Source organism: Bidens hawaiensis, unplaced genomic scaffold, assembly GCF_021521415.1.
Source record: "Bidens hawaiensis isolate Kalapana, Puna unplaced genomic scaffold, B.hawaiensis_p1.1 tig00013295_1, whole genome shotgun sequence".
Taxonomy (NCBI): Eukaryota; Viridiplantae; Streptophyta; class Magnoliopsida; order Asterales; family Asteraceae; genus Bidens; species Bidens hawaiensis.
Genome location: NW_027492125.1, coordinates 114,205 through 130,972, shown reverse-complemented (window position 1 = coordinate 130,972; position 16,768 = coordinate 114,205). Strand labels below are relative to the sequence as shown.

General features: G+C 34.9%; 1 protein-coding gene and 1 long non-coding RNA gene across 2 annotated transcripts; one reads left to right on the top strand and one right to left on the bottom strand.

The window, feature by feature from the left end:
* The first annotated feature begins 844 nt into the window (after positions 1-844).
* Positions 845-2,776, top strand: LOC143543745 (uncharacterized). The gene is made up of 4 exons (XR_013137137.1): positions 845-880; positions 1,927-2,061; positions 2,330-2,650; positions 2,728-2,776. It is a non-coding gene; the product is annotated as an uncharacterized LOC143543745 (long non-coding RNA).
* A 2,193-nt stretch (positions 2,777-4,969) lies between these two features.
* Positions 4,970-8,106, bottom strand: LOC143543744 (2-oxoadipate dioxygenase/decarboxylase, chloroplastic/amyloplastic-like). The gene is made up of 7 exons (XM_077035997.1): positions 7,864-8,106; positions 7,108-7,260; positions 6,816-7,028; positions 5,750-5,871; positions 5,477-5,640; positions 5,239-5,393; positions 4,970-5,153 (listed from the first exon to the last, which is right to left on the bottom strand). The coding sequence occupies exons 1-7, from the start codon at positions 8,044-8,046 to the stop codon at positions 5,058-5,060; spliced, it is 1,086 nt and encodes a 361-aa protein (XP_076892112.1). The 5' UTR covers positions 8,047-8,106; the 3' UTR covers positions 4,970-5,057.
* Between the last annotated feature and the right edge of the window lie 8,662 nt (positions 8,107-16,768).

Sequence of the window (16,768 nt, the reverse complement as noted above, 5' to 3'; positions counted from 1 at the left end):
AAACCAGAAAAAGACTGCAAATTAACCTAATTGCAATATGATTCCTTTTGTAATCTTTGTTGTTATTATTTCGCGTCCTAGATCTTCCATTAATATTTACCATTTATGTGACTAAAATTATCATTTTTTATTAATGATCATCTCAAGTATCATATTATGTTGGTTTTTAGTTAAATGTTATTAAATTATCAATTTTTATTTATGATCATCTCAAGTATCATATTATGTTGGTTTTTAGTTAAAATTGATGGTACATTTAAATTATTAATTATTTTAAACTAAATTTATTATTGAAGTTTAAACTGTGAAACCAAACTGGAACCAGGTCATTAGTATCAATTCGCTTTCAACTTTCTATGGTTGAGTTTGGTTTTGGACGAAAAAAAATCAGTATTAACGTTGGACTCACAAGTTTAACTTAAAAATCATCAAAACCGACAGTGAACACCCTATGTAACATATTAATTTATTAAAAATGAAAAAAAATTACAACAATATTATATCCAAATTAAAGAGAATAAAATGCTCGTTTTTATGGTGCAATTTGTTTATAAAAATATTAACGTATGAAAAGTCTATAGTCGTTTAAAAATCATGGGTGAGAAGTTAGTTTACAAGTTAAATTAAAAACATAATATGGTTAAAGATGAGGGACCAAACTTGTATGTTTAAAGGATTGTGTTTAAAAGACATGTTTACCCTTACTAACACATGTACCTCATGCTTTAAGTGTTGTAAATTACTTAAAAATGGGTGTCTTAATTTGCCCGTGTTTGGTGTATTATATATAGTATAGATTATATTCAAAGATAAAAACATTTAAAAACCTTTGACCTTGGACATTGCCCGCCTTCGTTTATTCACTCTGATCTGGCCGGTGGTACTATCTTCGACTTCGTTTATTCACTCAAGTTTAAGTATCCGATTTCTTTATTTTGATAGAGCAGTAGTTATCTGTGAATTGTAATGCCAACACATGAAACTGTTTGATGAAATGCCTCCTGAGCCTGATATAATTATTATTTTCATCTACCACAATTTTATTATTAGGTGTTATAAAACTCGTTAGGCGCTAGTTGGGTACATTAATTAATAGGATTGGAATTTCATATCTAGTTTTTCAACCTTGTACATTAATTTTAAAATATTTGTATATAATCTTTTATAATTATTAATCGAATTGGATTAATAACTATGAGTTCTCAAATACATTAGTTGAAATTGCATCAGCCGATTAGTGAGAAGATATTTATCTGGTACTTAAGATATCGTGATCTGAAAATTTGGTTTAGTTTAAACAGATGCAGAAAACACGTTTATTAAATTATTAAGCTGACTTCTTTACACGTTAGGTATTTACCTGTTAGCAGAATGAGCGAAAGTCACACGTACTAATGTGTAATGTCACTGATACGTACCTTGTCCCTTAGAATCTATTCCCGCCTAAACCCATGTTACCAAACAAGCGGGAACAGTTTAAGCAGAAATTAGTGGGGCAGTTATGTTCTAGAACTGTCAATTAGGTTTAGTATTAATAGGGTTATCTTTGTTTTATTAGTTATGGATGTTTATGTTTATCAGAATTAGGGTTCTTTAACCTTGTAATTGGAGATCAAGCCTATCTCGAATGTGGCTATTATCTTAATTTCAGTACTTTAGTTTTCGGTTTCTATCAGTCACTTTTGTGGAGTTGGAGATGTTAAACTCTGGAAACTGTTTGATGAAATTTCTAATCTATTTTTTATTTACCATGTGATTGTTCTTAAATTTCTAGGTATTATTTAAGTAAATAAAACTTGTTTTGTTTGGAAAATGGAACTGTAAAATATTTTGTTTGTTGCTAGACTTTACAATAATCTCTAATGCTTATTAATGCTGATTTAGTTTTGACACTCTAATTATACTAATGGCTGCATTTGAGTTCAGCTAAGCTGTTTTGTGAGCAACTTTTATGCATTTCTGATGCCTAAACGCAAGGCGAGAAGGTTACTATACAGGCTGCATCGTCTCACTTGAATAATAATTCAAAGCCAGAAGATTATACATTCCCTGACCAAGAAGGTATCTTCTTTTGATATATATAATAATTTTTATTATAATCTAGTTTTGGGTTATTACGTAGCAGCCTCTCTATCCCTATGGGGTAGAGGTAAGGCTGCCTACATCTTACCCTCCTCAGACCCTACCATAGCTTTGCTATTGGTGGGATATACTGAGTACGATGATGATGATGATGATGATATATATAATAATTTTTATTATAATCTAGTTTTGGGTTATTACGTAAATGTAGAAAGAATTAATTGGTTGTTAGTTAACTCGTTACCAGTTGAGCGCCAGAGTGTTGCACTCAGGACGATTCGCGATGTGGAAATTGAAAGGTTACAATCTGATATACGCTTGCTAAAATTCAGTATAAGCAAGGAAAAAAGACATACCCTGTTACTTAAATTCTTTGAGGAAAATATTCCAAACCTAACGCTTTCAAGAACCGATATAAGTCAACCAGTTGAAGTTAAATGGAAAGATAAGGGTGACAACGACATATCTATGACCGGAGGAGACATGATACCTTATTATCTACAACACATGGCCTTGGCAAATCCTGCAAATTTATCTCTTGGTGCCTTTGACTTTTCAAGTCAAACCGGTAAATTCGTATTCAAATAACGATTTGAGTTTTTATCTGATTCATAATGGTTTTACTTGTATGTGGTTTGTTGGCAGGAAGAACGAGCTTCATTGACGCTGATAATCTTCAGATGAAGGATTTTGTATGTATTTATTCACTTTAATATGTGTTTCTGTATTTACCGTCGTTTTTCTAATACAAAGAATTTATTGGGTGTTTTTTTTCGGTTCATGCTTTAGGTTCTAGGGGAGCCATCGGATACTAGCATTCTTGGCATTGATGATTCTATGCATACTCCTGGGGTATATGTTTAATACTTCAGTTTTCATTAAATAATGAGAGTTACTATTATTCAGAATAATTTTTATTTTGATTATTAGTCATTTAATATCAGGAGTTGTTATAATTGCGGGTAAGTCGCGGGAGGATGTCGTTTGGTATGACGCCTAAAACTTTAAGGCTTCCAAAACAGGGTGAGATGCTTCTGTCTGTTCACGGTTCACCCCTTGGTGCTTACAAGGAAAACAACATGGATGCAATACACGGTAAACTTGATTAATTGGTTTGTGTTTTGAAGTCAACTTATAAGTTAATGTAAAGATTATTTATCATCATTTGATAATCTCATCTGCAGAGACAGAGGAAGAATGAGCTGTTTCTTGCAGATTATTTCTTATAGCGTGAGTCATTGTATCTAAAGTGCATGTTGAGTTTTGTTTTGTCGTGATTGAGCTTTCTGCTTCATGTTACCAATTTATCATGTAATTTGCTTGCTCTTTTTTTATTTAATCTTGCCATATAATGAAAAATGGTTTGATTCATGTACTTGTGAACAGTCCATTTCAGTGTGTTTGTTTTTGTATAATGGGTCAAATGGATAAACTCAAAGGAAATAAACCTGAAATGAAATATCAAACTGGATGTATAGAGGTAGGGTACCAAAAACTCTTAAGTACTACCCGCGGGTCAACTAAGAGCTCCTCACAAGTTACCCGCGGGACATACAGATCATCCGCTTAACCGTCTAAGGAAGAAACACCCACATGACGCATGCGGAAGCGTCCTGGCACCCTCAAAAGTCATCCGCGGGACGGTGTACCTGTCCGCACAAAGTAACCGGAAGGCAGTGCCTCAGGACAGCTGTCATTAACTAATTACTTTCTAGAAGATATACCAAGATGCTTTCTTGGGCAATACGTGATCTCTCGGCCAATTAATAAAGGACACCTGGCAAGGCCGTTATAACCGTGCACATGGCTAGGTTATTTGTCATCCTATCTCATAAGGACGTGTGGTTAGGGTGTTATACATGCACATGTAACGTATAGCTGAAACTATCATATGAGGACACGTGTCCAGGTGGTTACAAGACCATCTTCTAAAAAGGACAGCTGGCCCAATCATCTTCCTACATCCTTCGGCTATAAATACTCTCTTAACCTTCATGAGGTATTCATTCACTCTCACTGTACTCTCGCTTTATACTTAAGTACTTATCTTCGTCAAGATTGTACTTATTCTCACGCCGAAGGGTGGTTACGGGAAGACCCTCCCTCTTGTCCTTCCCGTAACGAGCTCATGGTGTCTATTTTGCAGGTTCCGGTCACTGGACTTCGGGGAATTAGGCTTGTATCGTACTGTTGGTTATCCGTATCCTACCCTGTGAACTCATTGGATCTAAGACCCGTCTATGGGAGTAGATCCGTGTTTCTTCAAGATGAATGCAAATTGTTATGACACTATTATTTATTTTGATGCTTAACCTTAACTGTCTTGCACAATACGCTTTGTGGTTTAAACGTCCGTTACTGACGTTCAGGAAGACCTGCAATCGGTGTGGCTATAACCATCTCTGTAGCAATTGGTGCACACACTATTGCTGGTGTATATACTGTTGCTATCCCAATCGGGAAAGAATACGATACCCCTACCGATGATGAATCACAACTTAACAAGACAGTGTTGATAAAAGCGGCCAAAGAACATTCTCAATTCTCATTCATCCCACGAGACAAACAAGCAAACGAAATTACTCCAAAATGGAGTGGGGGTATTTTCTACTTTTGGGAAAACATCTCGTTAGCATACCTCTCGTTATTTTGTAGCTTTTGTGTTTTCGGGTGCAATATGTAGCGGCTCGGTTTTGAAAACATGTACGTGCACATAGGAACGCTTCTTTTATTCTGTTTGGCGCCTTTTTGGATATTTAATCTAAAACCGAGACAATAACCAACTTTTATGTTACAGATTTTCATAGCAGGTCGATTTTGGTATGATTGATAACAAATATATTTATAAGAAATAAAATTGAGATTAGCCAAAAATGTAACTTTTAATGGGACTAAGAAACCAATTCTTCAAAGTTAAATCCAGTTACATTTGGCAGATGAATACATAACATCAAACAACTTAACATAACACCAAATCAAGCTCTCCTTGTTAACTGATCTTTTGAAGTGCTCTCAAATATTTTTTCAGCATTGCCCACCTCAAAACCGTCTCTTCTATGAGCCTCCTCAACCTACACAACACAATACGAATTCTCTTAGCATGCAGAAAGACAGACAGACATACAGACAGAAAGAGCGTATCCGACCCGACCCTACCTTATCTTGGGACAAGTCCTTGTACTGTGGCAACACAAGGCGATGAGCAAACTCTATGTACGAACACGGGACTTGTTCCTTGAACCCATCTGAAAATTCAAACGGTACAGAGTCTGCAACCGTTGAACTTTGAAGCAGCAGACCATCTGGACTCACTGTCACAGTCACATCCAATTGTTTTAGAATTCATTGTTTTACTATTTTACAAAAGATAACGAAAACTGAAAACTAAACAAACCTTTGAGAACACCCCCTTCAGAGTTCAACTTAAAGCCCTTGTCCTCAATGAAGCGATTAAGGTTGTTGATGTCGTTCAAGGGGGGTTTAAGCCTATGAGTGGATACGGTTACATGATTCAACATGTATCCATTCACCAGAGTCCATGCAGCATACTCGCTTTCTCTACATGGATTGGAACAATTTAATTAAGAACAATATAAAATATATATAGGATGAGTATCATTATAAAACTCTTAAATTATTTATATATACATATAGCAAACAACCCAACCTGGCTAACTGCTGGAATTCCAAATGTGACGGCTTCGGCCATGTCAAACAACCTAGAGCACTTGAAAGGGCACTGTGTTTATGTCCAGCACCCGATAGCCCCGTGTATTTTCTTATTATTTCCTATCAACACAATGATCAAGTCACCATAATCAAAATAAATTCCATGGTTGTAAAAATCGCCCCTACTAGTTGTCTATCAATCGTTATTTGGTCAAAATCGGTTACAATTTTAAAAAATTTTAAATGAACCACACGTTCAGCGAACAGTTTGTGAACTGTTCGGTGGGTAGTTCATTTACGTTCATTCGTTTAATAAATGAACGAACACAAACACAGAATTTTGTTCGGTTAGTTAAATGAACGAACATGAATGAACATGAACAAAGGTTGCGTTCGTTCATTTGTGTTCGTGAACGTTCAGTAAAGTGTTCATTTATGTTCGTTTACGTTTGTTTGTTTGTGTTCGTTAGTTAAAGGTTTGTTTTATGTTTTTATAATATTTAATTTGTAATAACCAGCCTAACATTTATATTTTATAATTTTATTGTTTATGTTTAGTTTGTTTCGTTAATGGTCTGTTTTATAAAGTCTTAACTAACAACAAATTTAACTTGTGCTTAGTTGACATCATCAGAATAAAACCACTGATTAGGGGGATGATTATGTTTATGATTATTCTAATCTCAAGTGCTTAACTAGTTAACTTTACATCTAATTAAGGTGATTATATCTAATGTTTTGGACTAAGGATGTTGTTTTTTTTCTTAAACAATACATGTTCTTTTGCGTTCGTGAACAAATTAAATTTCTTAACGAACGAACACGAACAGGATTTTCCATTCGGTTAGCGTTCGTGAACAAGTTTAATGCTAAACAAACAAATATGAACAAGGCTTCATTCGGTTCATTTACAGCCCTAGAAAATTTTACATAAAACTTGGTATATATGTATATTTAATAATTTACATATAAATTCTTATCCCACCACCTGATTAGCGCCTAGCGACTAGCGTTCTACAACTCTGATAAACTCATTATTAACCAATTCAACAACACACACAAACCGGAGCTTCTGGACTCAGTTGATCTACAAGGAGCTCTGAGATGAAGACTCTAGGCAGCGATCCATCCACACCATTGCCACTTGATCCACCATGATCAGGAGGAGAAGACCAGAGTGCTTTTAGCTTCTTTTTCGGAAACCTTAACTCTTCCCGTTCAGTGTACCCGAAATCTAGGAACAGCTTTGACATAGACTCAATCCCATGACCATTCACCTGTGTATATTATTAATGAAACACAAGTTATATATAACATGTCACACTAAGCATATTTCAATATAAAATATATACGTACAGCGAATGTACGATATGCAAGATGATCATAGTATATTTGGTTAGCATCCGTGGACTGGACAAGCTCCAAGATTGCACTAGCGGTTGGGTTTCGATTTAGATATACTTGTTCCATACTTGAAAGCACGCTCCTAAAGAACGAGTCACCCTCCTCCTGTCATCATATTTCAATACCGATATATTGTGTCAAAAAAATTCCAAATACTAAACACAAATTGTATGTGATGAGATATAATTAGGCCTGTAAATGATCTGAACGAACACGAAAAAGGGCATGTTCGCGTTCGTTCATATAACTTTAAATGAGCACGAACGCTTATTCGAACAAATATTTGTGTTCATGTTCGTTTATTTATAAATGAACATGTTTGTGTTCGTTTGTTTAAAATCTTCACGAACACTTCACGAACATAAATAAGCATAACTAAGCAAAGATAATTAGATAAACGAACATATATGAACAAATGTAAATGAACACAAACAAACATAGATGAGCACACTTAAATAAACACAAACGAACAAATATAAAACCATTCAGTAGATCAATGATCCAGACATAAATTTAATTATTGTTTATTAATAGGAACATAAACGAACTTAAATAAATGGACACAAAACAAACGTTCACGAGTATAAATGAACGAACGAAACAAGTTATATGTCCATTTATTAAATAAACAAACATAAACAAAACGGTTCATGAACTGTTCACTAAACATTCAGTTTGTTTACAAGCCTAGATATAATTATACTATACCTGCATGGATGATGCATGTTGAGATCCACGAGAAGCCGGAACAATGGAAAGTTTGGAATGATTGTATGTTGATGGCATTGGGAGAGACATGAAGCTTGTGGATGACCGATTATTATTATTTGTTGATCGAAAAGAAGCTGAAGAGAAGAGTGGGGATGTTGAGACTGATGATATCTTCATCATCTTGTATATGCAACCTTTGCTATTATTGTTTGGGAATTAAAGCCAATATATATATATATTGATAATCAGAGATGTTAAATGATGGAGATTTTTATTGAATTACTTGTAATTAAGTAATTACTACAATAGAAGATAAAGCAATTCTCTAAAATAGGAAAAATAATAATAATAACAAACGGCTAATTAATATTAATAATTAGCACTAGACTAGGACTTGAACTAACAACCAACCTGGAATGAGTCTTATTATTTCATAGTTTTTTAGTCTTTTTAGTTGACACTTTACACTAGTGTGGTAAAAATCGGTTGGTTGAACCGGTAATACCGGGTTTCGCATATCAATCAGGTATATTCGGACGGTTTGCTAGAATATTGAACCGGCAAACCGTTTCAAGCCCATGAGATTTTTGATATTTTTTGAGCCATATTTTTTTAAAAGTTACATTTAACATAACGACTAACATTCAAACGAGTAAACTTTTGGATTATTTTTGGAAATTCGAGTGATTTTGTATTGTTTTATTTTTATTATAGATTAAGTGGTTGTTTGGTTCATTCAGATCTGAATGAGTCAGATCTGAATGAGCCTCTGTCCCATTCAGCAGCAACAACAAGTCTGAATGATTCAGACCTAATTTTAACCATTCAGATATTTTTTTATTTGGAACCAAACAGTCTGAAGTCTGAATGAATCGGATGTTTACATCTGAATGATTCCATTCAGATGTAAATAAACAGCTCCTTAGTTTTGGATTATATTCTATTATTGAATCATATACTTTTGAGTTGAAGTTGCATTTATATCAAATTACAAGATAAACTTATTCAACTCAATTGTATCATATTCAGCCCAATTCGACATGAGTTAAAAACTGGTTTTTAAAACATTGGATAACATTTGAAGGGGATATAGATGCCACGCATGCATGCATGTCCTTAAACAGTCAATCATTGTTACGTTTTAAATCGGTCTTCTTAATCTTAATTCTCAAATATCCAAACTTATCTTCGTGTCACATGAAACTTAATTACACGCATCTTTCACATCACACTTTTGCTTTCTTTCTTAGTATTATTCACAAATACGGGAAAAAAAAATCCAAAAGTACAACAAGGTCCCCCAGAAACAAGATACAGGGACAAAACTTAAATAAAAAAATAACAAACAAACAAACAAGGGATGTTAAAACTTTTCCAGCCATGCCACTCCAGTGAAGCGATTCCGAGTCCACAAGAAACCGAGGAGCTTGATTCCGAGAGCCAGTGAATTTGGTCGAACATTAGATTATTTCTCGTCTTCCACAAACTCTTAACAAAATTATTGTTGAAAGTAGTTAAAAGAAAAGGTTGAAGGGGTTAAGTGAAAGAGTTAAATTAGTTAGTAAAAAAATTAATAATTTGAATATGATTCATAGTATGTTTAGAAAGATAGTTACTGAAAATAGATGCTTAGGGATATGTAATAAGTGCATGAAGAATTAGTTGAGTCAAATTCTGTGTTTGTGTTTTTGGGCCTGAATTCCAACAACTATCGCGTGGAACCGGGTAGTGGCCATCAGATTTTATAAGTCATGAATCGGGTACCCATTGGACAAGGCCATGAATCGGTACCGGATTTTATGCTCATCCCATACCCTTCAAGTACATCATCAAAACATTAAGTGATTTTCTAATTTTCAAAACACAAATCGTCACCATTTATTTACTTAAAATAGTCTATTATTAATCGTTAATTCCTTGTTTTTATTTTTTCTATTTATTTCCTAAATGACACATGTAAGCTTTATTGATAGTATCGTTAACGTGTACAGGTTTTTACAGAGGTATAAAAAATCAAGTTATGAATCAATCGGTTTTGAACCTAGTCTGGTGGAACCCAGCTTTGAACTTGAATTGAACCCGATTTTGAACTTGGTAGGGTTGAAATTGCTTTGTAACTCTATTCTACTTGAAACTGGTAACAACCAAACCTGTTAAGACCCGGTTTAAACCAATCCAATCATTTTCCTCTCAGAAGCTAGGTTCATTCCACCAAAATCCGTGTTTGACTTTCATTGACCCAACCCCATCATGGCTTCAACATGAACCATGTTAGGCCATAAACCCAATTTGTACACTACTGCCCTAGTTTTATGGTTTGATCTTAGAGTTTGTAGAGGGTGAAAAGATTCGAGGTGTCAAGCTAATTGTAAACTATCGAAGATCAAGTACCTAAAATCTTGAATCAAGCAAAACGTAAACGAGCTTAGATCAAATCTTGAGCTTAAAAAAAACTCATTGTATATATTTTAAATAGAGGATCTTTCTCTCCTCAGTAACCTACTATTCCATTTATTGTTGCTTACTTTATAATTTTCTTGAATCATAGATATACGTGTGCTTTATGTTGACCTCTCAATTCCATCGCATCTACTTCCCAGCTTTATTAATTTCTTCTACTTTCATTTTAACTTTTGTTGGATCACCATAACTCATCATCTTCATACAACTTGCCTTTTAATTCTACCTGGTAAGTGGTTACATGATTCATGTTTTAATTTTAATAGTTGTGATGTTAATCATCTATGATCTATTTGCTTAATCAAACTTAATTTCGGCCGGGGTATCTTTGGTCGTGTAGTTTAGTTTGCTATTTTTTTGGTTTATTAACAATGTTTAATTGATGCCCATCTCAGTCATCATCGCCATCATATGCGGTTAACAGATTATGGAAATACCTTTTAATAACTTAATTTGATGAATACCCAATGTGTTAATTAGACCCAACAATTTATGATTGATAATACTTGACATTTTAGACTTTTCAAAGGTTTCTTGCTTAGAGTTTGTTACTCATAACTCATAAAAACTAATTACAAAAGGCTAAGGTTTGGACTAGACGTGCACAAAAAAAAACGGTTCCGGAACCGAACCGGTGTATCTGACCCGGAACCGGTTCCAGGTTGTACCCGGTTGACCTAATACCCGGTTTGGGTATTTTTATACTCGAAATCCGTACCCGGTTCCACATATTATATTCTCAATCAGTTCCTACCCGGTTCCAAATTGTACCCGGTTTCGGTTCCTACCCGGAATAACCGGTTCCGGCGAGTTTTTTTTAAATAAGTCAGCTGCAGGTCAAACTAGCCGTTGGAACCGGTTCCAACGGTAATATAGCCGTTGGAACCAGTTTTTGAAATAACTATAGCCGTTGTAACCGGTTCCAACGGTAATATAGCCGTTGGAACCGGTTTTTGAGAAAATTATAGCCGTTGTAACCGGTTCCAACGGTTACATAGCCGTTGGAACCAGTTTTTGATGCCCGAAACCTCTATATAAATTGTTTTCCACCCCTTGTTTCACCACCAAACTCAAAAACAAACTAAAATACTTCTCGTTTAGCAAACCCGACCATCCGACTCAATAATATTATGGCACCCACAAAAAAACTAACAACAAGGCTAAGAAGAGCGTTTTTATTGAACCGGTTCGTGCTATAGATGACCCACAAGTTCTTGCGGTCGTCGACCATAACCGCAACCAAGACGTATGGAAGAATTGGGATTTGGCTGCCAATATCGAAGGTGATTAAAAGGCTCGTTGCAAACTATGTGGAACATAATTAAAGCACGATTCCAACTCGACTTTGAGAAAGCACATCGAGAAGCCATATTGCAAGGCCTTGAAAGGCATTGGCGCAACCGACCAAGTTGACTTGGGTAAAGATGGTACACTATTTCGTTACAACACGAATCAAGTTCAAGATAGAATGGCAAAGTTCGTTATTCAACGAGGTTTACCGTTTAACCACTTTGACGACTCGGATTTGACGTCGTTGATTCGAGAAACTCTACAACCACGATACACACATGTAAGTCGTACTACCTTAAGACGTCATTGTATCAAGTTGTGGGAGTGTTCTAAAAAAGAGTTAATCGAGTTTTTTCATTCTTTACAAGCGATGGTTAGTTTAACTACCGGTGTTTGGTCGGCACCACACGGGTTACCCGAATCATACATATGTGTCACCGCTCATTGGGTTGATCCGGTGACATGGCAATTGATGAAACGCACCATCGCTTTTGAAAACTTCCCGTTCCCACATACCGCCGAAAAATTGTTTGAATTGGTTGATGAAGTTATAACGACTTACAACTTGAAAAATAAAATATTTTCGATTTCGTTTGACAACGCATCAAACAATACTAAGGCGGCAGAAAAATTTATCATTAAATATTCACCACCTTGTTACGGGGATTTTTTTCATGTTCGATGTGTTGCACATATCATCAACTTGGTTGTTCAAAAAGGTCTCGACAATGAAAACATTTGTGAAGATTTAAAATTCTTTAGACTTATGTTACAAGATGTTTTCAAAAGTGGTAAAAGACGACATATTGAATATAAGAACTATTGCAAGTTGGTTGAAAGAAAGTATTTGGGGCCGAATTGGGACGTTCCAACCCGTTGGAACTCAACTTGTCATATGCTCAAGTGTGCTTTTGCCCAACGCCAAACTCTACAAAGTTTTCGTAACAATATTGTTGATGTACGCGGAGCCGATATGGTTCCCGAAAGTGTTTGGGTCAATATCGGTTTTTTGTTGGAGTATCTTGACGTGTTCAAAACCTCAACAACAAAGTTATCGGGAGTCTATTATCCTACTAGTTGTTGGGTTTTGCAAGAATTGTACTACATGTCTTGTACTTTTAAAGAGTTTGAGGAGAAGAACAAACTCTTCAAGAATATTGTGGCGGTAATGAAGGAAAAGTTCTTAAAATATTTTGAAAACATACAGCCGGTCTTTACTTGTGCCGCCGCTTTAAACCCCTATTGGAATGTTCATGGGGTTGAGACAACGATCGAGGAAATATTCGACAACATGGGTATGCACGAGATCGACTCGAAGTTGTCGACGGAAGCGAAGGAAAAGTTTAACAAAAACCTTCAAGACCTTTATGAGCATTATTTTCAAATTTATGGTCCAAGCACGAGATCGTCTTCTGTGAAAAAAACAACGACTATTAGGCCGTGCAAGGACCGACTTATAAACTTGATGAATGTGGTTCGTGAATCGGCATCTAAGAGGCAAAGAGGAAACACACCAACTAGCGAACTTGGTCGATATATTGGAGCAAACTATGTTGAGGGCGCAATGGTCGACGAAATTCGCAATATTGATTTGTTGGCTTGGTGGAAAGGAAAACAAAACGAATTTCCTATTCTATCCGCCATGGCTCGTGATTTGCTTGCAGTACAAACCTCAACGGTTGCTTCCGAATCGGTTTTTTCTCTTAGTAGGAGGGTATTATCAATGCGAAGAACAAAATTAACTCCCGAGTCTCTAGAGGTTTGCATTTGCCTAAAGGACCATTTGGATGCGGTGGATCGTGTACAACACAAGGCAAACTTTGAAGACGAAATACCAATAGAGCGTCCTATTCATGATGAGGAGGCGGAGGACGGGCTTTCTTCCGATAATTCGGGTGGTGAAGAAGACGAGGGCATAGACGAAGAAGAGTTGTAATTTTTATTTGTTTTAGTAAAATCATTTGTAACACGATCAAAGTTCAACTAATATTTAGTTTTGATTTATTTAATAACTACTTTTGTTTTGTTTATTACTAGTAAATGTTTATTTCTTGTTAGTCATGATTAATTTTTTGTTACTTTTTTAATAACGACGAACATTTTATTTATTTAAACAATAAATATTACAAACATTATTAAAACATGACGATACTAGACATAACAACTTAAACTAAAAAACAACGTCCGTCGTTTTAATCCGGTGTTCTACAACGACTAAGCGTTGTTACCGCGGTTGATGCTTGAGTTGTAGAGCCGGACGACTCTCCAGCTTCCGCTTTCTTGGCATCCAAACTTTTTTTCTCACGACAATACTTATTCGTATGCTTGCGTAAGGTGGAGTTCGACCCCGCTTTCAAAAACTTCGAGCAGTACTTACACCGATCCATCTCTTGTGATTTATAGTGTGTTTTATAGTTTTGAAAGTGGTTTAACTAAGAACACACAACACCTTGCTATTTATAGTATGTTGGTAAGCTTTATATAGTAAAAAAAACCGGTTCCAAAGGTCAAAAACGGCTATATAGCCGTTGGAACCGGTTTCTAACGGCTATATTATTTAAATTTAAAAAAAAACGGTAAACCCGGTCCCAGTTCCTACCCTAACCGGTTCCACTAAGTTGACATTTCAGGCCATCGGGTCGGGTCCGGAACCGACCCGGTTACTGACTAGAACCGGTCTCATTTTCTACCTGGTGTGAAAAAAACCGGTTCCGGGTTTTAACAATACCCGATATTGTGCAGCTCTAGTTTGGACACTTATAATGTTTGTTGAATTTGCAGTCAACGGAAAGCATTTTGAAAGTTTGAACTATTATATAAAACCATTGAAACTTTAACTGCAGTTTGAACTCAAAATAAAACCCAATTTTTCTTCATCAAGAAGCCATTCATTGTATTGATGCATATAGAACTAATGTGCTACTGCAGGAGAGGTTGTAAAGTTAGATGCTAGATCATACACATATACACATAACAGGGGGCATGATTTCTATGTTAGGTTATTGTATTTTAACATGTTGGCTTCTATTCCTAAATTTTAATGTATACAGAAAACACATTGTCCTAAAGACGAAACAAAACTGTAAAACATTGAACTTATAAATGAGTACAAAACTGTAATGTTTGTTTGCATCTTATTAACCAAGCTCGGTATTAAAACTTTAACACCTAATCTCCTATGAAGAAACAATAATAACATAACATTGATTAAGCCAAGCCAAGGGCAAAATCGTAATTGTGATCACCACTTCAAAACTTTTTTGTCACCGCACCAAATGATCTTTAAACTTTAAAGTCTGCAACATCTAGATTGTCTAACATGAAAGAACATCCGCACGTGTAATACGCAAGGCTTTTTGTATCTCCTAAAAGGCGGATGATTGACTACAATAGGCAGTAAAAAATGCAGCTTCTTTTGTATGAATCAAGAAGTCTACATGGCTAAATATTAGCAAGTACTGCTGTATTAGCAACTACTGCTGTATATATTAACCAGCTCCTAACTCCTATGACTGCCAACTCATGTAATTTCTATATATAACTTCATATTAGATGACTAATATATTGTCTAATCCAAATTCAAATAATTAACAACCAAATTATATTCTCTAAGCAAGATCCAAATAACTAACAACTAAAATATCATCATCGGGTCAAAAGTTTAATACTAAAAAGGGGGCAATTACATATATACCCGTATATTACTCAACAAACATCGTCACTATCGTTCATTTAAAACTTTCTTACACATGACATAGAACGATAATGTTCAACACTACACCGCATATAATAAAACAGCGTTGGTCAGACCAAAGACACAGTGATACACAACAAGGTCATAAAAGAATCTTGTATAATGAAGTTAAGATATCGCGAGGTACTAATCAATCAATGGCAATGATAAGAAACCCGACAGATACATACATTAGTAGGACCGGATAAAGGGCCAGGGCTTTTCTTCTTGGGTTAACCGCCATGCTTATGAATGGATACGCAGCCCACGAGCTCCATGCCAATGTCACACAAACCACCCAAAATTTTAAAATCACATTGTCTTTCAACATGCAGATTAAGGCTCCGATGTCTAAGGGGAATAGACAATAGCCTAATAGGCTAAGGCTTTGGAAAAAGATTATATGGCCACCCTACAAACAACCACATCATAAGAAGCTTCGTTAATTATAGTCAAATGTATAATATAAGATTTTTTTGACGGGATTGCGTTAAAAATAATATTGCTAGAAACTTGAAATTATTAAAAACGGACATGGCTAAAATGTAGTAGAATATTTTGAAACTTTGAAGTCGGTTTTTAAGTTAATTTAAATTTAAGATCGGCTTTCAATTTTTAAAGTTAGTTTAAGCCAAATATTGTGACTTCAACGTTCTAGCGTTTGGATAAATGAATAGCATGATTATTATTTAACTACTTAACGGTAAATAATCAGTTTTTTACTGATTACAACAAAACTATAGTTACTCTAATTCCTATAAGTATATGTTATATTATATTCTTTCCAGCACGTGTTATTAAATATGCTATTACAAATAAATTAATTATTAAAAAATTATGAAAATTTAGAACAAAATTCTTAGTAAACATTTAATATAAAGTACTTAATAGGGAAAATGGACTTCCATAGTTAAAATTTTAATATTTTTAACAATAATAAGAAATCATTATTTTTGACATTTTACCTATTCATATATTAAATAATAAGGATTTTTTAAACATTTGATAATTTGACTATCACAACTTCAAAAGACATAGCAACATTTAAAGCAAAGTTGCAAGTGTTTATGCAGTTTGTGGTTCACTACTTATAATTGATTTTGTAATGAAGATACCATGTATATTATGTGTGTGCGTGTGTATACAGAGAGAGAGAATAGAGTACCAGCAGTAGCACATTCAATGTCAAGATGACAGCACCAGTTGCAAGTAGTGCAAAAGCAACAGCAAAAACTTCAGACTGAAAGAAAACAAATACACAAATTACAAACTGTTTTAAATCAAATTCAAAGCTTCATGTTTGTACTTTTGGACGTCATCGATATACTTTTCATACAAAATTTCATGAATCCATCATAGAAATTTTTTATGTCATCATCATAATCACAACATGCATGAATCCATCTGGTTTATTATCAG

Bases quoted from the DNA above. Each gene is read 5' to 3' on its own strand.
- LOC143543744 (XM_077035997.1), bottom strand. From the start codon at position 8,046: ATGATGAAGATATCATCAGTCTCAACATCCCCACTCTTCTCTTCAGCT. The intron at 5,641-5,749 runs GTTGGGTTGTTT...CAATCCATGTAG, and splicing joins GAATTCCAGCAGTTAGCCAG to AGAAAGCGAGTATGCTGCAT. The intron at 5,154-5,238 runs GTAGGGTCGGGT...TGTGTTGTGTAG, and splicing joins AGGACTTGTCCCAAGATAAG to GTTGAGGAGGCTCATAGAAG.